The sequence below is a fragment of the Ochotona princeps genome, chromosome 18 (assembly GCF_030435755.1).
Source record: "Ochotona princeps isolate mOchPri1 chromosome 18, mOchPri1.hap1, whole genome shotgun sequence".
In the NCBI taxonomy this organism is placed as follows: domain Eukaryota; kingdom Metazoa; phylum Chordata; class Mammalia; order Lagomorpha; family Ochotonidae; genus Ochotona; species Ochotona princeps.
This window is the reverse complement of record NC_080849.1, coordinates 52,882,871-52,908,026: the sequence shown is the minus strand read 5'-3', so window position 1 is coordinate 52,908,026 and position 25,156 is coordinate 52,882,871. Positions and strand designations below refer to the sequence as shown.

At 45.6% G+C, this 25,156-nt stretch overlaps 1 protein-coding gene across 1 annotated transcript; it reads left to right on the top strand.

Annotated features, from left to right (window-relative positions):
* The first annotated feature begins 20,060 nt into the window (after positions 1 to 20,060).
* On the top strand, positions 20,061 to 20,387 carry LOC131482552 (ceramide glucosyltransferase-like). The gene has a single exon (XM_058677111.1). The coding sequence runs from the start codon at positions 20,065 to 20,067 to the stop codon at positions 20,377 to 20,379; it is 315 nt and encodes a 104-aa protein (XP_058533094.1). The 5' UTR covers positions 20,061 to 20,064; the 3' UTR covers positions 20,380 to 20,387.
* The last annotated feature ends 4,769 nt before the right edge of the window (positions 20,388 to 25,156 follow it).

Here is a 25,156-nt window from a genome sequence, read left to right as displayed (position 1 = left end):
GCCCTGGCTCAGCCACCTGCGCCTCTCCACCAGCACAACCAGCAACGTGGCTATGGCGGTGCCCAACAACAACTTCCCACCTGCTGCCACAGGGCTTCCTGGGCGCACCTGAATGGACCACTCTCACAGACCTTACGCAAGACGTCACAATGCGCAGCCAATCACAATCACAAAGGGTCAAGAGGCAGAGAGACAGGATTCTGGAGGGAGGGCGAGTGAGGAGGGGCGGGGCTTCACCTCAGGCTGGGAGTGTCCTCCTCTCTTGCAGCTTGAGCCTTCCAACAGCAGGGGCCGCTGTCGCCTCTTACATCAGTCCACCTCCTGGCCTCTCCTTCTCTCTCTGCTTCATGTTCAAGCCTGGAAACCCAGAACTAGATGACAAGAGTCTGCAGATACACCTCATTTAATGTTCAATAGATTCTGAGTGTTTTCCTTTTTGTACTCGCTTTTTGTTTTTAGGTCATTTGACACTTTAAATTACACCGCAGATATATATTTTTAAATGTAGTATAAATTAATATTTTAAATGTCATTTCTCTTACTGATGTTATTTCCTTCTCTTTGTTTTTATTTTCATATTGCTCTATATCTGTTTCTTATTAGTATGTAGCAGCTTGATTGTTCGTATCAATCTCCTACTCAGAGATCTTGCATGATTCTCTCATCAGTTTAAGTTGGTTTTGCATAAATGAGTCATTGGTATACACTGACAGTCCTGCTGCTTAAAGCATCACAACTATGCATACAATTTTCTTTCTCTGTTAAATTTCCTAATTGCACATTGAAAACAATATTTGAAAGGAAAGTGTGAGACCCGGCATGGTAGCCTAATGGTGAAAGTCTTTACCTTACCTGAGCCAGGATCTCATATGAGCCTGGTCCTTTTTTTTTTTTTTTTTTTTTTAAGGGAACATGCCCCAGACAAAGGCCTCACTCTTTCTTAGGAGGCATATAATCAGTTCCTTTGTAAATGTAATTGTAATCAGCAGTCAAATGAATGATGTCCTCACCACAGCCTCTGCCCCTTTTAGGTGCATGGCTGTCTCTGCCAGTGCCACTGTCCTGGTAGCCGATTTCCCCTGGAAGGTGCCAGCGAGTCTGATGCCCAGTGGTAACACCATTCACTGCATGTGCAAGCCTACTTAGCTGCCAAACCCTTCACCTCTAGCCCACCCACCCCATATGCCACTCCATGCTCATGAGGTTGTGCCTGCATCCCCAAAGACCCTAACCCACATGCCAGCTATTCCAAAGCCAGCTGGGCTGTGCTGGCACAATGTGAGCCTCTAGCATTCCCCCCCCCAACAAGCCATATGCACCAGCACCAAGTGTCTTCTTGCACTGCCCCAAAGGTTGACTGCTGCTGCTGCCCTCCTCTTGGACCACAATGGCTCTTCCAGCATCCCCAGCACTGCTTCTCGTCCCACCCTGAGACCCCATAATCTGCTCTAGGGCCAGGTCGGCTGGACCACTGCCAGCCCCATCCCCATCCCCAGAATACGAGCACGCTGGGGACATGCCTGGTGCTCCAGGGCCCAGCGGTCTTGCCTGTGTGCCTCTTTCCCCCCTTCCCCTATGAACCTATAGTCAGCCTGGCCCTCTGCTCCACAGGTGGCTTGAAGGCAGACAGAATCAGCCAGGGCTCCCTGATTACCCTACACCTCCAGCGCCTGTCAGGATGGCACTCCAGGTTCAGACCATTGTAGATGGAGCCCACGCTCTGATAACCCACTTGCTGAGAGCGTCAGCGCTTCAAGGACTAGCTCGATGATTCCCACGTCTCTAGCCCTCCCACTATACCCACTGCTCCAGGATCAGGCAAATTATGCCTGCAATTCAACCCCACCCACCAAACACACACGCACACATACACGTGGGCATGTACACACACACACACACACACACACACACACACACATGGCGTGCTGCTCTGTTTGCTGCAGCAGAATCAGGTAGGCTCTGCCATCCACCCGTGACCCCAGCAGGCTGCTCACCCACCTGCCACTCCAGGAGCTTGCCCTGCACAGGCAGCTCATATACCACTGTTGAAAGGACCTGTTGATTCAACAGGTATCCCCCCCCTTGCCCCCAATCTGCCTGCTGTCCATTTCGCTAACAACCCATTGTCCAACCCCCTGTTCCTGGGTTGCCTGCAAGTTGCTCCAGGGTCAGGTGGACTCAGTTGGAGCCTCATGTTCCTCTCGGCATTCATCTGCAACTGTCCCATCATGCTGCTCTAGCACTATACCTCTTCAAAGATCACTTCTGGGGCCCCAGCACGCATGCCATGCACCCAAGGGCCACATCATCCAAGCCGCCTAGGCCATGCTCCTGCATAGCACTCCTAGCACGCAGGCTGCACAGCGCTGCCCACTGTTTTCTCCAGGGTTAGGCAGGTTCAGCTAGCATCACACAACCCGAGCCCCTACTCTGGGCCTGGGCGCTATTAGACAGCATGCCATGCATCCCCAGTCCTCCCACCATGCCAGCTGCTCACTCAGACCACACCCTGTGAGTCCCCAGACTACCAACCATCCACTGTCTCTTCCAGGGCCTTGCAGCCCTGATTGCCACTGCAAAACCAAGCTGAGGACAGACCACATCAGCTGCATCCCACCTGCCAGGAGCTCCAGGACCAGGTGTGTTTGAAACAGCGACTCCACCCAGCCCGCTGTCCACTCCTGGGCCAAGAGGGCTTAGCTGGCACCTCCATGCGTGCCAGGCATGCACAGTGTGCTCCAGGGACAAAGGTCATGACAACAAGCCAAGGACCAAAGGCTCCACTGGCCCGTTGTTCCAGGGCCAGGCGGGACAAGCCCATGCACTCTACACCTGCTGTCCTCCCACCATCTACTTCAGAGCCAAGTCGTCCTGGCCAGTGTCCCTGCTCCCACAGCACTGTAGTCGTCTATTTCAGAGCCGAATTATACTGGGGGAAGGCTGAACCTCTAACACACTCCATCCATTGCCCCACTTGCCCAGCCAGGGCCAGGCTTGGTGAGCCAGACGCAGTGCACCTCTAGCCCAAGTGCACTGTCACACTGTCCACCATCCACTGCTGAGAGCCAGTTGGGCTCAGCCAGTGATCCTGTTCTCTCAGCACTGGGTCCCTTCTGCTGGCCACCATGCCCCTACTCCTGCTTACTCCAGCCTGCATGCCTTGAGCCCCCCACCCCACAACATGCCCACCCTGTCACCTTACCTGACTCTCCAGTGGTGTGTCCCACATCAGTAGCCCTTCTGCAAGCTGCTCCAGGGCCAGGTTGGCTGGGCAGCCCCAACATTCAACTCCAACCTGCTGTTACCTATGGAATTCCCACTGCCCCAGGGCAAGGTGTGCTAGAGCTGCAAGGAATTTGAAGCAAAACACTGCGGCAAAAATCTCATTTCTTGTCTCACATGACACAGTTTTCATGCAGACAACACTTGTTTGCAAAACAAGATTTATGAGGAGAGGAAGGAAAATGGTTCCTGCCCTAGTGGCAGGATGGGAGGAAAGACCCAAGAAAAGGCTGGAAATAGTGTCTTGTATGCACCACCTCAGGGAGGGATTCACATGAGTTACCCCAATGGCATAGAGAAAGAAACTTATTTGCAATGGGCAGTAATGTCTACCACCTCACCCAGAAATAAAATGGTGAGACTTGTGGCTTCCTTCTCCCAATGTTGTGGGCTAGGCAGCTAGTTCAGAGCCACCAGCTTGGAAGACACACCCCACACACCATCTAGGCTTTCCCTTCTGCCTGCTTGTAACACTCACCTATCATCACCTGGAACCTGAGAGGGGGAGGTATTGCATTGTTGTGTAGCCACTCCCCTCACAAACCCCAATGAAGGCCCATGATAGGAAGGGGCTCACTCTCTTGGTCACATGCTTCCATTGCTCTGGCACTCCAACCCTTGGTGTCTCCAGCACCTGCTTGCTCTCTGGATTCCTGCAGGCAGAATCTGAGGACAGGTGGCCCCTGTGCATGCCTCCTGTATGTCTGTATTCCTTGCCCTATGTTCACAGTTTGGGTGGGACAGTGGAGATACTAATTTCAGCATGCCTTGTATTTCTAATTTGTACTTTCCAGAGTTCCAGGAGAGGTGAGGCCTAGCAGTAATGGTTTGCGGACAGAGAAACCAGGGAAAGGTGGATGTCTGCTACCTGAGCCTCTTTTCAAGAAGTGCAGCCCAGGGGCGGGACCCTTCTGCACATGACCCTGTGACCCCAGCCTGTTTGCTAAACAGCAAAGTTTGTGAAGAAGGCAGGAAAACTGACCATCTGGCCTGGGTCACCTCTTCCTTCTTTCAGAGAGTGACTTCAATGTGAAAGTTAGATGTACTTTGTAGAAAGAGTGAGTTATATAGCCTTAGGAACCAGATGAGTTAGACAGCCACAGGAGGCTGCCATGTTTACAGTGGGGGGGGGGGGGACAATGGATGGGCTGTAACACTGCAGCTGTAAATCTGTCAGCTCTAGGCTGGCTCTGCCAGGGATTTTGCCACCCCTGTCCTCAATATTGCTCCTCAGGGATAGGCTCACTCTCCCTGAGCCCTCTGCAACTCTTGTATTCCTGCATTGGCTGCTGCAGCGAACACAGATCTTCAGAGCTGGCAAAGCCTATGCTTGTAGCCTGCCTGTCACGACTCTCTCAGGCTCCTCCAGGTGCTCTGCCCGTTGCTCCAAGGATGGACCAGCTTGGCCATAGCAACATGTGCCACGACACGCCCACCCCGCTGCCCAGCCTAGCCAATGCCAGGTCAGATGGTCCCAGGTGGAACTTCTTGTGCCCCACCCTGCTTACCAAACCCTCCAGGGTTTGGAAGGCTTAGCCACCACTCCACGAAACCCACACATACCTGTCCTGCCCTCCCCATCCACAACTCAAGGGCCAGGCTGCCTCTGCCAGCAACCCGCTCCCTCTGACAGCCATTGATCCACCAGTCACTTTTGAACCAGGATCACTATGCTGCCACTTTCTTTGCACCTGTGCTTCTGGCTGCCAGCCCTGCCACCATGCCTGCTGCTCCAATGCCAGGACAGGTCATCTTAACAAGTGTACAAGCACCCCATCATGCAGGCACCATGTTCTGCCTGCAGCTCCAGGGCGAGTCCTGCTTGTCCTGTGCCCACTGTACCTCTAGCACTCCTGTCAGTGCCTCTAGCAAGCCTGAATTAGGCTCCTCCTGGGCCAGGCCAGCACCCCTGTGCGCCCATTCTGGCTGACTTTCACCACCTGCTCCAGAACCACTGTGGCTCTTCTAGCATGCCCGCACACCCAGCACATCTACCCTGCTGGCCTGCTTGTTGCTACAGAACCAGGCCAGCTTGGATGGGAGTCCTAGTCCAGGCCCCATCTGCCTACCATCCCCTCCAGGGCCAGGCGTGCTAAGCCAACCATGTTCCCCCAGCATTCACCACCATCTGATGTACCTCCAGGGCCCCAAGCCCGTGACCCCTACAGATCTAGTCATTCAGCCCCTCCTCCCTGCTGGCTGTCCCAGGACCAGGCGAGCTTGGGTTCTGGCCCACGTGCCACTTTCTCTGTGCCAGCCGCACATCTAGCTTGCCAACTCCACCATTGCTACGAGGACAGGCTAGCTGCACTGTTGACCCCAGGACTCTAGCCTTCCTGGTCCACCATCAAGGCTGCTGTTCCAGAACCAGGCTGATTTTGGCAGTGCCTCCTCTGCTCTCCACTGCCAACCATCCACTTTAGGGCCAGGCCAGCTCACTAACACCAATAAATCCCCCAGCCTACCTGTAAGCCACTCCAGGGCCAGGCAGGCTTAGCTGGTGCCCAGTACTCTGTTCTGGGTCTAGACCTGTTGCGTGGGTGCTCCACCAGCCCCCAGCACTCACTATATGTGCTCCAGGATTGGGGGCACAGCCAGGGTCCCTGCACCTGTAGTCCTCCCACCACCTTGCCTGCTGCTCCAGGACCAGACAGGTTTGGCCAATGACACAGTGTCTGCTTCAGGAGGCTCGCCTGCCTGCAGCTTCAGAGCCAGGTCCATGCATCTCCCACATCCCTACTGGAACCGCTGTTCCAGGGCCAAGTTGGGGACTGGGTTCTTCCAGGAGTGGATCCTGCTTTCATCTACCCCATGCCCCCCACTGGGTCAGGGACTGGAGTATTCCAGGGTTCCTGCTATTTCCCTCTCTCCTCTCCCATTCCCCTGTACCCCAGCCCCTAAATGTCAGTACTTTACTCTTAAAAAGTGCGTTGAGCTTCCCTGTGTGTGGTGTCTTTTGTTCTTGATATGTGGTCCCTGTCTTTGCTGCCTCTATGCATGGCTGGATGTGAAGACTCATCACCCTTACTCTGGTGGTGCTTGCAAGATGGACTCCTGGTGCCATTTCCTGTGTGACTTTATCCCACAGCATGCTGTGACCCAGCGCAGGGTTTGACCCAGGGCCAGCTGCACACTCTTCTCTGCCTGTCTCAGGCCATGCTGTCAGGCATCCATGTCCTTCTGGAGGCCACACTAGAAGGAACAAGGGATTCTCCACTGAAGGCATGGCGCATTTAGCTTCTGCTCAGTACTAATGTGAGATTTGCAAGTACACTGAGCATATTAATGTTTTATAATTTAAAAAAATTTATTGGACACTCAGATATATAGATAGGAGGAGAAACAGAGAGGAAGATCTTCGATCTGCTGATTCAGTCCCCAACTGGATGCAATGGCTGGAGCTGTGCAAATCTGAAACTGGGAGCATAGAGGCCCCTCCAGGTCTTCCAGGTGGGTACAGGATCCCAAGGCTTTGCGCCATCCTCGACTGCTTTCCTAGGCCACAAGCAGGGAGCTGGATGGGAAACAGGGACATCGGGATTAGAATTGACGCCCATATGTGGTCCTGGCTTGCACAAAGCTAGGACTTTAGCCACTAGGGTACAGTGTTGGGCCAAAGATTTGTTTATTTTTTATAAGATTTATTTATTTAATTGGAAAAGCAGATGTACAGAGAAAAGGAGAGACAGAGAGGAAGATCTTCCATCCAATTATTCACTCCCCAAGTGGCTGCAACAGCAAGTGCTGCACCGATCCAAAGTCAGGAAGCAGGAATATCTTTCCGAGTCTCCCATGTGGGTGCAGGGTCCCAAGGCTTTGGGAGGTCCTCAACTGCTTTCCTAGGACACAAACAGGGAACTGGATGGGAAGTGGGGCTGCCGGGATTTGAACCGGTGCCGATATGGGACCCCGGGGCGTTCAAGGTGAGGACCCTAACCATTACACTATTGCACCAGGCCTAGATTTTTTTGAAGATTTATTTACTTATTGTTACAAGATAAAGTCAGATATACAGAGGGGAGGAAAGAAAGAGAGGAAGATCTTCTGTCCAAGGATTCACTGCCCAAGTGACCGCATTGGCCAGTGCTGCACTGATAAGAAGCCGGGAACTAGGAACCTCTTCCCAGTATCCCATATGGTTGCAGGATCCCAAGGCTTTGGGCCATCCTGAATGCTTTTCCAGGCCACAAGCAGGGAGCTGGATGATAAGTGGAGCTGCCGGGATTAGAACCGGTGCGCATATGGGATCCCGGGGCTTTCAAGGCGAGGAATTTAGCTGCTAGGCCACAGCACCCAAACCAAATTTGTTTATTTTAAAGGGAAAGTCAGATGTACAAAGAAAAGGAAACACAGAGTGAGATCTTCCCTGGCTCACTCCCCAAGCATCCACAGTGGTTAGAGCTGAGATTATCTGAAACAAGGAGCCGAGAGATTCTTCTGCATCTCACACATCTGTGCATGGTTTTGGGACATTGTCTACTGTTTTCCCAGGCCCCAAGCTGGGAGTTGGAATGGAAGTGGAGCAAACTTCCATATGGGATCCTGGCTCATGTAAGACGACAACTTTAGCCACTAGGCTACTGCACTGGGCTCTAGGAATAATGTGATGAGAGTGATGTTTCAGCCCTAGGTTTAGTAAGAAGCAACAGTAATAAATGGAGAACAAGCAGGAGTAGTTCTGGAAGAAGTAGATCTGTAGCTATTCCCTAGGCCAATAAATGAGGCTCAAGTGATGAGCCTTGAGCAGCCACCAAAGGCCCTGGATTCTCTGAGTTATATGATGTCCAGATTGGGAGAGGATAGAATACAATTTTCTTTAAAGTGTGTATATTGAACAGTCCTATTCCACCAAGTTTTGGTTTAATTTGTGTATTTTATGCAGAAGTAAAAAGGTGACTTTCCTGCAGTAATACCCCTCTTCCTGAGAAGCGGGTTACTGCCCAGTTTTCTACATCTAATTTTGCATTTTTTTTCATGTTTCTTGGTCATCTTTTTAACTATGTATTAATTCTCATTCCCTGCAGTTAGAAATAGGCTATTTGTATAATATTTTTCCAGGTTTATAATTTCTATAGAGTTTACACTAGGCAGGTAACTTCAACCATGAGTGGTTATTGTGTGGCTCTCTAATCCTAGAAGTGAAAGAAGAAAGACTGTACATAACCTGGTATTGCTGACATTACCATCCACTTTTGCTGTGGCTTTGGGAGAAGGGAAGAATGAATTTTCATGGGCCACAGAATGTGCAGATTTTCCCTGCACTTCCTGAAGCAGTGACAGATAAGAACATCCTGCTGTCCTCATTCTGCCGGGGCCCTGTTTATGAGTGTTCTCAGAGGCCCTGGTCAGCCCTCAGCTGACATGATTTGATCTGATTGTTCCAGTTCTGAGTGTTTCCTGTCGGAGACTGGGTGCATGGTCGTTGGACTGACTAATCATCCTGACATAGTTCTGATCAAGTCCCTAGGGATTCCTTGGGAGGAAGACTGTGATAGAGAGAAAGATTCTGGGGATTGAGCATTGTTGGACTCACATTAGGTGAGGCCCAAATGAAGATGAACCAGCAAAGAACATGGAAAATGAGGTAGCAGTTAGGAAGGGTAACTAAAATGCTCCCTTTATGAAACTGAGGTGAGGTGAACTGCATCATTAATGTGACACTTACTGGAAAAAAAAAAAAACTTATGAGCTCTGAAGCGTTGGTGATTTAATGGCCTGTATTGAAGAGCAGCAAAGAAAATATTGGACATTTCAATACAGGAAAGGAGAAAAGGGTTTTCTCTTCCTCAGTAAGTAAGGGGAAAAAATGTTGTGCTTTTAGACACAGGACGAGAAGGCATTAAAAGTAAAGGGGTGTTTTGACATTTTGGTTGTTTTGTAGCTCTTTGTATATTCTGGAGATTAGCCCTCTATCACCTATGTCGTGCACGAAGATCTCCCATTCTGTAGGTTGCCTTTTTACTTTGTTGATTGTTTCTCTAGCTGTACAGAAGCTTCTTAGTTTGATGAGGTCCCAATTGTTTATTTTGGTCTCGATTTCTACTGCTTTTGGAGTCTTTTTTAGGAAGTGAGGGCCTACCCCTAAGTGTTGCAGTGTGTTTCCAACATTTTCTTCCAAAAGTTTGAAGGTTTCTGGATGTAGGTTTAGATTTGTTATCCATTTAGATCTGATCTTAGTGTATGGTGAGAGATGTGGATCTATCTTTTTGTTTCTGCAGGTTATCAACCAGTTGTCCCAACAGCATTTATTGAAGAGACCTTCCAATTTGCCTGGATTGTCGTTTGTCTTTTTGTCAAAGATTATTTGGCTGTATTTGTGTGGGTTCCCATCTGGTGTTTCTATTCTGCTCCATTGATCTTCCTCTCTATTTTTTTTTTTTTTTTTTTTGCCAGTACCAGGCTGTTTTGATAACCACTGCCCTATAGTATGTCCAGAGGTCCGGAACTGTGATTCCCCCTGCTAACTTCCTGTTCTTGAGAATGGTTCTAGCTATTCGTGGTTTTTTGTGTTTCCAGATGAACCTTTGGATCATTATTTCCAGATCTGTGAAGAATGATTTGGGCAATTTGATTGGGATTGCGTTGAATGTATATATTGCTTTTGGCAGTATAGACATTTTAATGATATTGATTTTACCTATCCAGGAGCATGGGATGTTACTCCATCTTTCGAGGTCTTGTTCAATTTCCTTTTTAAGTAGTTTGTAGTTTTCTTCAAATAGATCTCCTACATTTTTGGTTAGGTTTATTCCCAGATATGGGAAATGGGCAAATACTTTACAAAAGAACAAACCCAAATGGCAAATAAACATATGAAAAATTGCTCAAGTTCCCTGACAATAAGGGGAATTCCAAATTAAAACATCAATGAGGTACCACCTAACACCAGTAAGACTGGCCCACATGAATAAAAGCACCAACAACACTTGTTGGTGAGGTTGTGGGGAAAAGGGAACCCTACTCCACTGCTGGTGGGGCTGCAGGCTGGTACAGCCTCTATGGAAATCAGTATGGAGAACATTCAAACAACTCAAATTCAACATACCATATGATCCGGCAATAGCACTCCTAGGAATATATCCAGAACACTTGTCTTATGAGAAACCAACATGCACTCCTATGTTCATAGCAGCACAATCAGTAATTGCAAAAACATGGAAGCAGCCAAAATGCCCATCAGCAGACGATTGGATAAGAAAGCTATGGTTCATCTACTCCATGGAATACTACTCAACTATTAAAAAAAACAAAATGCAGTTCTTTGTGGCCAAATGGGCCAAACTGGAAACCATAATGCTAAGGGAAATGAGCCAATCACAAAAGGTTAAATACCACATGTTTGCCTTAATTTAAGATGATATGATGTTATGTATAACATGTTATGTTTTGAATGTTATATGTTGTGTATAAACTAAAATTGAAGTATAGGTGAGGTGGTCACAGAAGGTGACTGGGAACTCGCATTTACTTTTAACATATTGGTTACTCATTACTATGTCAATTAATTCCATAATGATGTAAATTTTTGCTGATGGTATGTTGGAGCTTTCAATTGACTGGGATGATACTCTGCTGGCTCTGTCTTCAGACCAGAGAGGGTATACCTAAGAAGCCGTTGAACTTGACTGGAAAATAAGATGCTGGACTCTATGTTTGGTATACGCTTGCAATGGGGGAATCTCAACTGAACTTGAGCTGTGGTTATGCAACAAGGTGGAGGAATCCACCATGGTGGGAGGGTTTGGGGAGGGGTGGGGAGAACCCAAGTATCTATGTAATTGTGTCACATAATACAATGTAATTACTGAAGTTAAATAATAAATAAAAAAAAAGATGACACGTTGTTATGTATAACATGTTATATTAGGTTTGTTATATGTTGTGTATAAACTAAAATTGAAATGTCAATGAGATGGTCACAGAAGGTGGTTAAGAACTCGCATTTACTTTTACCATATTGGTCACTCATTACTATGTCAATTAATTTCATATTGATGTAAAATTTTGCTGATGGTATGTTGGAGCTTTTATTTTATCGGGATGATACTCTGCTGGCTCTGTCTTCAGACCAGAGAGGGTCTACCTAAGAAGCCATTGAACTTGACTGGACAACAAGATGATGTGCTCTATGTTTGGTATATGCTTGCAGTGGGGGAATCACAACTGAACTTGAGCTGTGGTTATGCAACAGGGTGGAGGAATCCACCATGGGGGGAGGGTTTGGGGAGGGGTGGGGAGAATCCAAGTACCTATGTAACTGTTGCATAATACAATGTAATTGATGAATTAAAAATAATAAAAAAAAAGTAAAGGGGTGGTTGGGTTAGAATGTTTGACAAAGAAAATATCTCCAGGATGTGCCAGTCCATTTTCTTCAGGTTATACAAAAGAATCAGATCTGAACGGGTGAAATTGCTTTCCCCATATCACACAGGCAGAGAAAAGCTGAGATATTAACTCAGGTTTCTGGATGTGCTGTTCAGTGATCCTTCCACTGTCCTGACTGTTTTCTAGCCCATTTGCCTCCCTCAAATTAAAGAAATATGCTTGCTTTTCTGAGATCTAGGGAGAGAGACAGAAGGAAAAGTAGAGGTGCAGATGTGGTTTGTGCAGGTGAGGAAGATGTATGGAGGAGTCAGAGATTCATCTACTCAGCATATTCTGTGTGGACAAGATTCGGTATAGCTCAAGTTGCCAAGCAACATGATGTTAAGCACAGATCAATGTGACATTAAACAGCATGTGAATTTTGGAGTCACTTCATTTTTCTCCCTCTGATCAATGACTCTCAACTTGGCAAATTATCTTTCTGTACACTCTCTTAGCCAATTATTTCACTTATTACTGTATTATTGTTTTTCTACTACAGTATGCTATGGGCTATGTGAGGACAGGGTATATAATCTTAAGATTTTTCTTGGCCAGGAAAGCATGGTAGCGTAGTGGTTAAAGTCCTCACCTCACATGTGCTGGGATCCCATATGGGCACTGGTTCTAATTCTGACGATCCTGCTTCTCACCTGGGAAAGTAGTAGGGGATGGCCTACATCTTTGTGGCTCTTCACACAAGTGTGAGACCAGGAAGAAGCTCCTGGCTTCTGACTCCTGGCTTTACATCGGCTCATATCCAGACTTATCAGCCACTTGTGGAGTGAATCAGTAGACTAAAGATCTTCCTCTCTCTCTCCTCCGCTGTATATCTGGCTTGCCAATAAAAATAAATAAATCATTTTTAAAAGATTTTCTTGGCCTAGAATTGTGGTGCAGTAGGTTAACGTGATGCCTTTAACATTAGCATCCCATATGAGTCCTGTATGCCTTACTTCCAGCCCAGATTCCTGCTAATGTACTGAAGAAAACAGTGGAAGCATGGCAAAGAGTGCCTCATAGACTGGCTGAGTGACAGGGGAATTCTGGAGCAGCTCTTTAGTAGTGCTAAGATCCAGGTCATAGCAGTGCAGTGGACCAAGTACAGTAAAATGCAAATCATCAGCATTGAGAAGGTAGGTGCGAGGGAAGGGGATAGTTTGGGTCATAGACATGAGTGCTACAGTTACACATCAGGATGGAGGATGATGAGGTAGAGGGGAGAACAGATGTAGTGTTGAAGTCACTGAGGAAGGAGCAGTGGAGACTGAAATGTGATTTGGCAAAAGAGGTAGATTTCACAGTCAAAGGGAAACAGGTGAGACTGTGGCATATGGACGTGAGTAGCACCACCAACCCACCAACTGTGGATGGTTGGTTATTGATTAGAACATCTGAACTCTGGGACAACACCGTGGTGTAGTAGGTTCCGGTTCTGCCTGTGGCACCAGCATCTGATATGCATGCTGGTTCCAGTCCTAGCTGCTCCACTTCCAATCCAGCTCCCTGCTTATGGCCTGGGAGGACAGCAGAGGTTGGCTCAGGTTCTTGTGTACCTGCACCCATAGGGGAGACCTGAAAGAAGATCCTGTCTTTGGATTGGCTCAGCTCAGGTTGTTGTGGTCACTAGGGAGTGAATCAGCAGGAAAAAAAAAATCTGTATTTCTTTCTTTGTGTCTTTCAAATAAAAATAATTTTTAAAAAATCAAAAATAAAAACTGAATTCTTTCACCTCTATTCCACCTACCCACAGTTTAGAAGCAGATACTGAAATACAGAAAATGAAAAAAAATGCTCATGTTACCTTTGGCATTAGGAAGAAGTAAGGCTCTGTTTGAAAACTCACTAGGGTCTTTGGAAGCATGCCCATTTAGTTAAATGGAAGAAAAAAAAGGAAAGACAACCTAAGGACAGTGACAATTGCACAGGGGCTCTCTGAAGTGGGAGAAAAGAGCTAACAGGTGTCTCAGCAATATAATTTTGGCTGGAGCCGTGCATGGTCTTTAATGTTTTGAGGGTCAAATTCGTTAGAGGAGAAACGTCCATGAGCCATTCCAGTACATATAAAGTTAAATGTTTATTAAACATTAAGCACAAAAGAATAGCAAAAAGTAAATGTAGAGAGGCAAGAGCAAAGACTCTCAAGCATACCATACATCACCGGAGTGAAGGGGAGAACTCATCAAATCTCCTTCAACATCACAGGAAAATGTAGAGAAGCAAAACATCACCAGAGTGAAGGGGAGAACTCAGCACATCATCCCCTTCGACATCACGGGGTCGTTTCAGTTGTTCTCTGCAACCACGACGGCCTCCCAGGAGAGTGGAGAGAGCGCGCTCTCACTGCGTGGCTGAGGGGTTTTTAGGCTAATTCGGACAAAGGTGGCTTAATGCCCAAAGTTTACATACCTCAGCTGGCGGCGTGACCTCGCCTGGGTCCGGGCCAAGGAGCCGGGCGGAGATGTGCATCAGTGTCTTATCTTTTTCTCAAAATATACAGACTTGGTTCTCCTCCCGGCACTGGCCAGGTGTCTGAAGGAGAAGCCTGCCAGCACATACAGGGTGAATTTAGGGTCATGTCCGAAGCCTACCCCAAGCCTTCTAAGAAAACTCTCCCTTTTACATCAGGGTTTAGGTAGAAGCACAGTAGCTTACCTTGCATTGCTCATATCTTTATGATTCCATGTCCTGGGAAACCCTGAGTCACAGAAGACCTTGTGTGTGTGTACACATTGTGTTGTTGGAATAAATTTATGCATAAATTGGGTGCTATGAGGGTCATGGCAACTTTTCCTGTCTGTGACAGAGGTGGGATGTGGGGAGGTGGTGGTGTGAGGATTCCAGAGCCTGGTGATGGAGAACAGGCATTTCTTTCTCAATCTATAAAATCAAAGCTTGAATGGCTTAATAAAAACTCAGGTCACAGTACCACAAGCACAAGGTGTTTTGATCGTGGAACCGAGAATGACACAGCCACTCCTACAATGACTCTGCAATTTCTTTATTTAAAAAAATATTATTTTTATTAATAAGGCAGATGTACAGAGGGAAAGAGAGACGGAGAAAGATCTTGCATCCACTGGTTTAGCTCCCAGATGGCAGCAATGGCTGGAGCTGAGCTGAACTGAGTCCAGGAGGCAGGAGTTACATTCAGGTCTCCCATGTGAGTGTCAGACCCAAGGCCTTGGGCCACCCTCTGCTTTTGTCCTAGAGTGTAAACAAAGATCTGGATGGACAATAAAGCAACCAGCACAAGCGTGCACACACATATGGGGTGTTGATCCTTGCAGGTGGAGGATTAGCCAATTGAGTCATCACACTGGCCCCTCTGCAGTTTCTTATGATGATAAACATCTGCCGTGTCCAGCAACAGTCCAACAGTTAGGATGTTACCCTGCAGAAATGAAAACACATGCTCACACAAAAACCTGCACATAAATATAGGAGCTTTATTTATAATTGCCAAGTGCTGGAAACAACACTACCAGTGGATGAATGGATGGGCCCAGGGTTTTCCATTCCTACAATGGAACACTATGCAATAAGAAGATAGAGCAAGGGCCCGGCGGCGTGGCCTAGCGGCTAAAGTCCTCGCCTTGAAAGCCCCGGGATCCCATATGGGCACCGGTTCTAATCCTGGCAGCTCCACTTTCCATCCAGCTCCCTGCTTGTGGCCTGGGAAAGCAGTCGAGGACAGCCCAAAAATTTGGGACCCTGCACCCGCATGGGAGACCTGGAAGAGGTTCCTGGTTCCCCTTCATCGGATCAGCGCGCACCGGCCCGTTGTGGCTCACTTGGGGAGTGAATCATCGGACGGAAGATCTTCCTCTCTGTCTCTCCTCCTCTCTGTATATCTGACTTTGTAATAAAAATAAATCTTTAAAAAAAAAAAAGAAAATAGAGCAAGAAGTTGGAGGGGGATCTTAAGGGTATTGTGCTGTGTAGCAAAAATCCAGTATCTAGTTTGCCTACAACATCATTCGATTTATTTGAAATTGTAGACAAAGCAAAACCAGGGACCAGAAAAAGATGAGTGAATGATACAGGAGTTAGGGTTTCACTGCAGCACAGGGACTATTTTGTGAGTGATAAAATACATGAATGCATAGATGTGTTAAAAATTATAGGAGGGCCTGGCACAATAGCATAATGGTTAAAGTCCTTGCCTTGCATGCGCTGGGATCCCATATGGGCACCGGTTCTATTCTCAGCAGCCCTGCTTCCCACCCAGCTCCCTGCTTGTGGCCTGGGTAAGCAGTCAAGGACAGTCCAAAGCCTTGGGACCCTGCACCCGCATGGGAGTCCTGTAAGAGCTCCTGGGTCCTGGCTTTGGATTGGCTCAGCTCCAGCCATTGCGGCTGCTTGGGGAGTGAACCATTGGATGGAAGATCTTCCTCTCTGTCTCTCCCCCTCTCTGTATATCTGCCCTTTCAATAAAAATAAATGTAAAAATTAAAAATAATTTAAAAATCATTGGAGCAAACGTCGAATAGATTATTTCATTTTATATCATTAATGAAAAAAAATAAATATCAGTAAAGAAAATATGTAAAAATTGAACAAAAAGTACAACATTGTGAGATTGTCTTTCTTTTTCAGAAGAAGCTGATGAATATTGGCAATAATTACATTACAGATGGCAACCCCAAGCTGACCTTGGGGCTCATCTAGACTATTATGTTACACTTCTGCCTTAGGGGATCTGTGCTTGCATTTCTATTTGCTGTGTTTGAACATGAGCTAGAAAGTTGCAGTGCCTTCCACAGACACCAATGAACATTCCTTCTGTGTTAGAAAGTGAGCAAAAGTGAGTTGGAGCTGAGAAGGGGCTGTAAGATAAGCCTGGATCAGCCTAGCACTGTAGCCTAGTGGTAAATGTGCTCGCCTTGCATGCACCGGGATCCCATATGGGAGCCGGTTCTTTTCCCAGATGCTCCACTCCACTTCCAGATCCCTGCTTCGGGCCTGGCAAGGCCTTTGAGGATGGCCCAAAGCCTTGGGACCTTGTACCCACCTGGGAGACCTGGAAGAATCTCCTGGCTCCTGAGATCAGATAATTGCAGACACTTGGGGAGTGAACCAGCAGACAGATCTTTATCTCTGCCTCTCCTTCTCTCTGTAAATCTGAATTTCCAATAAAAATGAATACATCTTTAAAAAATAGCTTGACTTAAAACTTTAAATAAATAAAGATAGGTGTGGAGATTAGCTGTGGGCTCCTACATTCATTACTTGTGATTCTTTGCATGAGGAGATGGGAGGGTTTTTCACTTGCTTATGGCTTTGCCATGTTGTTGGCTGCCAGGTTGTTAGAGGTCTGTTAGCAGTTTGTGTGTCTCACAGAAACTTGGATCTTTATAGGTTGTATTATGAATGAAAAAGCAGATGAAATGACGATGTCCATCTTTAATGATCTCACCAGCCTGGCTAATTGCAACACTCTAACAGCGTAGCTAGCAGGGTTATAATTGTGCTGGTAAGCACAGTGTTGTAGCAATGGCCTCTGAAAGAGTACTCACTTGGTCATTCAGCCTTCCTGTTGAATTGTTTCTCCTCCCCTTCCCAAAATGGCCAATTATTTTCAAGTCTGAATTTCTGTTGGAATGAAATTGCCCTGCTCCTACAGATACATTCTTTTAAATAAACTTTAGGGTAACACAGCTGTTCATCAGACAGCTCTTGCTACACCATTGTCCTGATGGGTAGAGGACAATCAGCAGATGGGAAACTGTGGCTAGTGAAGAACTCAAGGCCTGATTCTATGGGTGAGGTCAGAGTTAGCACCACCTGCTGACCAAAGGTAGAACTGTAGATGTGCTGGAGTCCTTAACACGCTCAGAAAATCAGAGCACAGGTCTTCCTTTCTTCCTATCTTCCCTCCTTCTTTTCACCATCCCTAAATCCCCTCTCCACTCAACTGATTTCCCATCCATTATTACAATAGGATAGTCTTTCACAAATAGTCATATGTCCATCATTCTGATATCTAAGGGTAGCCTGACATTGTAGGTAAGGATAATGGCAAAGTATTTTTGCAGAAGCACAGGGTGATCTTAGGAAGCTTTAGGTATAGGGATAACAAGGAACATGAACTTAGTGAGCATGCTCTAGAGAGTGGGAGTATAAATTGGTTGCTTTTCTAAGACCAGCATAATTTCTTGGAATCCTTTGGACAGGGACGGATTTAAGGAAAGCTTTCACCAGGAACTTGCCCTGACTTGAAAGCCCAGTGTTAGAAACACATGCATGAGGTAAGAATAATCTACCCACTGTGTCTCTTTTTATCCTGACAACAACGAAACTCCTTTAAAAAGGGAAGCATAAGAACTAGCACAGTGACTTATCAGGCTAATCCTCCATTTGTGGTGTGAGCCTTGACATTCCATATGGGCACTAGTCTGAATCCCAGCTGCTCCACCTCTGCTCCAGCTCCCTGCTAATGGCCTGGGAAATCAGTGGAAGATGACCTGAGGCCTTAGGCCCCTGTGCCCAAGTGGGACACGTGGAAGAAGCTCCTGGCTCCCAGCTTTGGACTGGCTCAATGTGGGTCATTGTAGTCATTTGGACATGGAACTAGAGGATGGAAGGTCTCTCAAGTAAAATAATTAAGATGCTTGATTAATGAAAGCTTTGCTAGGACAGAGATGGGAGTAATGGAACATTTTCAACTCTGAACAGCTTTGTCAGGAAAGCGTTTTTTCTCTCTGCAAAAATTTGATATGGAGTCCAGCATGTCACCCTAGTGGCTTAAATCCTTGCCTTGCATGAGCCAGGATTCCATATGGGTACCAATCCATACCCCAGCTGCTTCATTTACCTTCCAGCTCCCTGCTTATCCCCTGGGAAATTAATCAAGCTCAGCCCAAAGCCTTGGGACACAGCACCTACATGGGAGACCCAGAAGAATCTCTTGGATCTTGGCTTCAGATCAGCTCAATTCCAGCCTTTGTTGTCACGTGGGGAGTGAACCAACAGATGAAAGATCTTTTTGTCTTTCCCTTCTTCTCTCTGTACATCTGCCTTTCCAATAAATATGTAAATCCCAAAAAATACTCTGAATAATAAATCTATTGTAGCAAACCATAATGGAAACATGCTTTAAAGGCCAATACTTTCTTTTTTTTTTTTTTTTTATATTTCTCATAATACAGTTTCTGTATTATGTCTATGGATTTTTTTTTTAATTTTTAATTAATATTTAGCATTATATGACAGTTTCATAGGCTTTGGGAATCCCCCCCCCTCCCCCCTCCCCTCCCCCCTGGTGGATTCCTCCACCTTGATGCAGTATTACAGTTCAAATTCAATCAAGATTCTTTCCTTGCAAACATATTAATACTTTCTTAAAATGTATCAAATATTTGAGGAGTTTTTATGTTATCTCCAATTATCTTGTCTAAATACAACAGTAGCATTGGTTTGAGCAGGATCCACACAAGTTCTACATAGTATACTAAGCATCTGTCCTCTCTGTGACCCAGAAATGCTATAGGACGTCATGCCTCTTATGTTATGCAGTTTATGAAGATGCTGATGGCATCTCAGGATGTCTTTTGATAGTGTCCTGCATCTCTGTATTGCTATGCCCACATATGGTTGGTGTAGAGCTAGGCCCAAGACTAAATCATTTGCAACTTGTGTTTCATTGTTGCTTGTTTTGTTGGCAAGCACAGGGTGCCGAGTGCGGATGCCCAGGATGTCTGTTCCCTGTGGTGGTTCAGTTGTCAGCAGCCTGACTCATTCAGTCTAGTCAGTTGCTTAGCAGCTGCTGATCCTCATTGCTTGTTCCATCATCTCATTAGGGGTTGCAAAATGGTGGTGTCCAGATTTTATTATTCCTTCACAGTTAATAGGAGCTCTTTTCCTCATCACCTTGAGGGACAGATCCTATGGGAAAGGTAAGAAATTTGTTCCCCTCTTTTCTTCTATTTGCCAGTGTTCTGAGTAATTAGTTGCTCTAGTTGGTTCCCAAAGATTTTTTTCTTTGCTCCCGTTTTAAAAAATTATCACTGTTATTCATTGATTTTTTTTAAAGATTTATTTATTTTATTGGAAAGGCAGATATACAGAGAGGAGGAGAGACAGAGAGGAAGAACTTCTGTCCTATGATTCACTCCCCAAGCGGCCGCAATGGCAAGTGCTGTGCCGATTTGAAGCCAGGAGCCAGGAACTTCTTTCCAGGTTATGCATGTGGGTGCAGGGTCCCAATGCCTTGGGCCGTCCTCGCCTGCTTTCCCAGGCCACAAGCAGGGAGGTGGTTGGGAAGTGGAGCTGGCAGGACTAGAACTGGCATCCGTTTCTTCTCGCCTCCCATGCCCCCACATCGGGCGCCCACCCTGTCCTCTTCAGGCACAAAAGCTAGAGCGGTGGCAGCGGTGGTGGGAGCGGGCTGGGCCAGGTCGACGGGCCGGGGGGATGGCGCTGCTGGCCCTGGCCCTGGAGGGACTGGCCGACTTCGGATTCGTCCTCTTCTTGGTGCTGTGGCTGATACATTTCATGGCCATCATCTACACCAGATTACACATCAACAAGAAGGCAACTGACAAGCAGCCCTGTAGCAAGCTCCCAGGTGTGTCTCTTCTGAAACCCCTGAAAGGAGTAGATCCCAACCTGATCAACAACTTGGAAACCTTCTTTGGATTGGATTATCCCAAATATGAAGTGCTCCTTTGTGTACAAGACCATGATGACTCATCCATTGATGTCTGCAAGAAGCTTTTTGGGAAATAGCCAAATGTTGATGCTAGATTGTTCACAGGTGGCAAAAAGGTTGGCATCAATCCGAAAATTATTAACTTAATGCCAGGATATGAAGCGGCAAAGTATGATCTTACATGGATTTGTGGTAGTGGAATGTGAGTAATTCCAGAACACTGACTGACATGGTTAATTAAATGACAGAAAAATGGGTTTGGTTCACGGGCTGCCTTGTGTTGCAGACAGACAGGGCTTTGCTGCCGCCTTGGAACAGGTGTATTTTGGAACTTCACATCCAAGGTCCTTTATCTCTGTCAATGTGACTGGTTTCAAATGTGTAACAGGAATGTCATGCTTAATGAAGAAAGATGTGTTAGACCAAGCAGGAGGACTTATAGCTTTTGCTGAGTACATTGCCGAAAATCACTTTATGGCCAAAGCCATAGCTGACCAAGGTTAGAGGTTTGCAATGTCCACTCAAGTTGCAATGCAAAACTCTGGCTCATATTCAATTTCTTTTTTTAAGATTTATTTATTTTTATTACAAAGTCAGATATACAGAGAAGAGGAGAGACAGAGAGGAAGATCTTCCGTCAGATGATTCACTCCCCAAGTAAGCTGCAACAGGCCGGTGCGCGCCGATCCGAAGCTGGGAACCAGGAACCTCTTCCAGGTCTCCCACACGGGTGCAGGGTCCCAAAGCCTTGTGCTGTCCTCAACTGCTTTCCCAGGCCACAAGCAGGGAGCTAGATGGGAAGTGGAGCTGCCGGGATTAGAGCCAGCGCCCATATGGGATCCCGGGCCTTTCAAGGCGAGGACGTTAGCTGCTAGGCCACGCCGCCGGGCCCTGGTATCTGTTCTTTAACTTATTTTGCATGGCACTTGCATCTGTGAAAAAAAAAAAAATCTGTAGTCTTGGCCAAATGGTACACTTGATTTTATGGAAGTAGAGAATCAAGAGAATTGGTTCTAGAAACCTGGGTTTGTATTTTTTTAGTGTTGTTTATTTTTTAAATGAATACACACACATATATATATGACTGTTCTGCAACAGACACTATGACAGTATCCTTCAGTAGAGAAAGTTTCTTATTTAGGAGTAGTATTCTCTTTTAGAACATTCACTGGTGGGATGGCAACAGCTTTGGGGTTTTAGAAAAGACAAGAAGAGAGTGACTTATGTCTACAGTGAACAGCAATATGCAATGAACAACCCACGCAAGGTTAATGGAGAAAAGTTTTCATGCTTTATGCCTACCTCTTGTAGTTGTTGCAGAGCAAATATAAGTTGTAAATAGGTAGCTAAGCCTTGCAAAAACAAACAAAGACTTTTAAAAGCAAGAATAAAAAAGGAGCTGGAATTTAGTATTTATATGAAGCTGTGAGATATTTTTCGGTCTCACTGCAATGAACCAAAAGTAGCTGAGTTTGGTTTTTACTTATAGCCATGGATTGAAGGCATGTTTTTGACCAACGCTTGTTGGTTCTGTTTTGAACCATTGTTAAGCACTGTGCTGTAATTACTATAGCTCCTCATCCAGCTCGCCCCAACTTTCCTCAACTTTTTGGGGGATCAGGGGGAGGGGGTTTGGAGGGTGGTTTGTTTTAGTGTGAGTGGATGTTTTGATAGCTGTAAGGAAAAATGCATTTCAGACACATTTCACACATGAGCTATTTTCTTACCTAGTACATCTTACTGTTAATAAGAATGTAATTTCATGATACAGGTATTTAATATCTTTTTAAAGTAAATAATAGTTGTAAAAAATTTGCAGTAGAGTTCATTGAGATGGGGATAGGATGAGATTTACTCTTAATCTGTATTGAACTAAGTCTAATATGTGTTTTTTTTACTAGTATGATTTGTCTAGTCTTATTTAAATTGGATTTTTGTATTTCAGTTTCTATGATACAATAGACTAGATCCAAGCTCTTTGTAAATGCATGCTGTGCTTCCCTCTGCTTCTCAGCTTGTACTCAACTTGTGGTGAACTGGACTTGTTTTGTTTTGTTTTGTTAATGTAAAGAAAAGTGCATAAGCCTTTCATTTGATATTCTCTGTAGTGTTCTTTGACCCTCTCTTGGGACCTGCATGGCATATTGTCCCAGTAAATGCCTCCAGCAAGGCTCTGTATGGGCAATGCGGCAGCTTTCAGCTTTACACATCTGCACTTCCCCATGTCCAAGCATCATGTGTAGCATATCAGCAATAACTAGGTGTTTATAGAAAACCACGACTAGATCCATGGTTTAAATTGCAATACATCTATAAATGTGGCTATACTATGTATACACATTCAACTTTTTCTCTGGGACAAACTGCTTTAAGTTTAGAATTTTTTTTTTCTTTTTTGCCTTATGATGAATTTGTTTGAAGGGCATTTTCTTCATGAACAAAGGCTTGGATGCATATTCCTTTTTCTCTGTGAAATGGGTAGCATTGTTCCCTGAGCAAAGTTGCACAATGAAAACCAGTCTAGCTGTTTAATTTCTACATGTTTAATTTTGTTAGTCATTGTGACATGAGTCGCGTTTTGCTGCCCATGTTGGTAAATGATTCATTGGATGACGTTTGGTTAATGCCATTCCTTGCACTGCCAATGTGAAAATCTTGCTTGTTACTTACCCTTTTGCTAAGCTCAGTATGGGCAATGTAACAGCAAAACCAAAATGGCTGGACAAACTTCTTGTATATTGTAAATATTTACAAAAATACATATATGCGTGTGCTTTATGTGATAGTGGAGTACTTCCCTTAAGTGAAGCTTCACATAGGTAGACAGAGTGCTTCTTTGTTTAGCCAGTTTGGAGTGATGATAAAATGTCAGGAATAATAAACATGCTGAAGGAATTATCAACAGAACTGTAAGAGTCCAAATTTAATAAATTGAAAAAACCTTCTATAATATTCCATGTTTTATTATTTAAAATCATTGTCTTAAGTTTTTTGTTCAAAAAATAAAAATTTGAATACAATAAAAGAAAAGAACTGGCACCCATATGGGATCCCAGTGCGTGCAAGGTGAGGACCATAACCATTATGCTGTCGTACCAGGCCCTTATTCATGGATTTGTAGTAGATAATATGTTTCATCAAATACAGTTAGCATTCTTCTACTATTCAAGTAACTTTCACAAAGAATAAGTCTTTCTCTCTTGAGACTTAGCTATGTAAAAGGCTGATTTCCAGTTTGGTAGGGTGTGGATAGAAAGAGATTTTCCAGCCACTGGTTCTCTCCCCAGATGTCTGAAACACCAGGAGCTGAACTGGTCCAAAATACAAGCTAAGAGCTACTTGCAGGTCTCCTCCATGGGTACAAGACCCAAGTGGTTAAACTACACTTCCCTGTTTCTCTCTCTCTCTCTCAATCAGATACTAACAATGTTCAGAGAAGTTTAAATTTCCTGTGTGTGAGTGCTGGTGTCTGCTGCCTTTGTGCCAGTGTAGGTGGTGGGCCACTAGGGGTCTGAGCATTTCCCCCATGTGTTTGGTCCCTGGAAGTGTGGGGAAGGTGGAAGGAAGAGTAGTATGTTAGCATGCTGGCCCAGCGTGTTGGTGGACAAAGTTTAAGGAACTTTGAATGTGCTTGGATCTTGGGTGGGTGGGGAGACAAGATCCTAGGCCAGCACACATGCCAGGAACTTGGAACCCTAGTGATGGGGTAGAACTCCAGGCCAGCAGACCACCCCACTGCAATGGAAAACTGGCCTGGGGAACCCCTATGTTCCCAAGTGCAGGGACTGTGGATTGTTCAGAAAGGGGGTAAGGAACTATGTGGGTGGGAGAACTGCTGAGGGAATATGTTGTAGGTGATATTCAAGCTTTTTTCATTTTTATCAATGATTTTATGCAGCTGTTGAGTTACTTTCCTTTGATTTTTTTTTAATTTTTATTTTTAATGATGATTACATGGTTGACCATGGTGGGAAGGACTGAGGGTGAGGGAAAAGTGGGTGAAATCATTGTTTCCAAATTCTTTATTTTTTTTTTTTGTTTGTTTCTGGGGAGGGAAGAGTTAAAGGAGGAAGCTACACCAAGCCTCCCAAATGACCCAATATCCATGGACGGGGAACCATAGCCCAATATCAACCCAGGGTCCTGACGTAGAACATGTTCTGAGGGTTCTGATCAAGTGGCTTAGGTAGTTCTGAAATGCTGCACATTTTTCTGATCCGGGGCAGAGGCAACCCTCCCAATATCCATCAACTAATGCAGTCAACCTCAAGTCTCCCTTCACCCAGATTTATGCTATGCTTGTTTGCTGGGATAGTTGTCCATTTTGCTCTGTTCTCCTTTTCTGCTACAGAGCCAAATGAGCTACCATATTCTACATGTGCATCAGGGTCTCTGTCTACTGCTCCACCTTTTTTTTTTTTTTTTTTTTACTTGCAGTCAGGTCCAAGGACCAGGGCTGGGAGATTTAAGCCCTGCAAGGTTCCCCACTAGGTGTTCTGAAATGGAAAGAAAGATTTTCTTTAAAGATTTATATATTTTTATTGGAAAGTCAGATTTACAGAGAGAAGGAGAAAGAAAAAGATCTTCCATCTATTGGGTCATTCCCCAAATGGCAGAAACAGCCTGAGCTGAAATGATCCAAAGACAGGAACCAGGAGATTCAACTAGGTCTCCAAAGTTGGTGCAGGTTCCCAAGGCTTTGGATCCTCCTCTGATGCTGAGAAAGAAATGTTCTACCTACCACTTCACTCCCCAAATCGGAGCAATGACTAGGCCAAAGTCAGGAACATAGAACTACATTCTAGTCTAGCACATGGGTGGCAAATACTTAAACCATTTTCTACTTTTCCTGGG

Excerpts from the sequence above, each read along its gene's own strand:
- LOC131482552 (XM_058677111.1), top strand. The coding sequence starts at position 20,065 with ATGGCGCTGCTGGCCCTGGCCCTGGAGGGACTGGCCGACTTCGGATTC.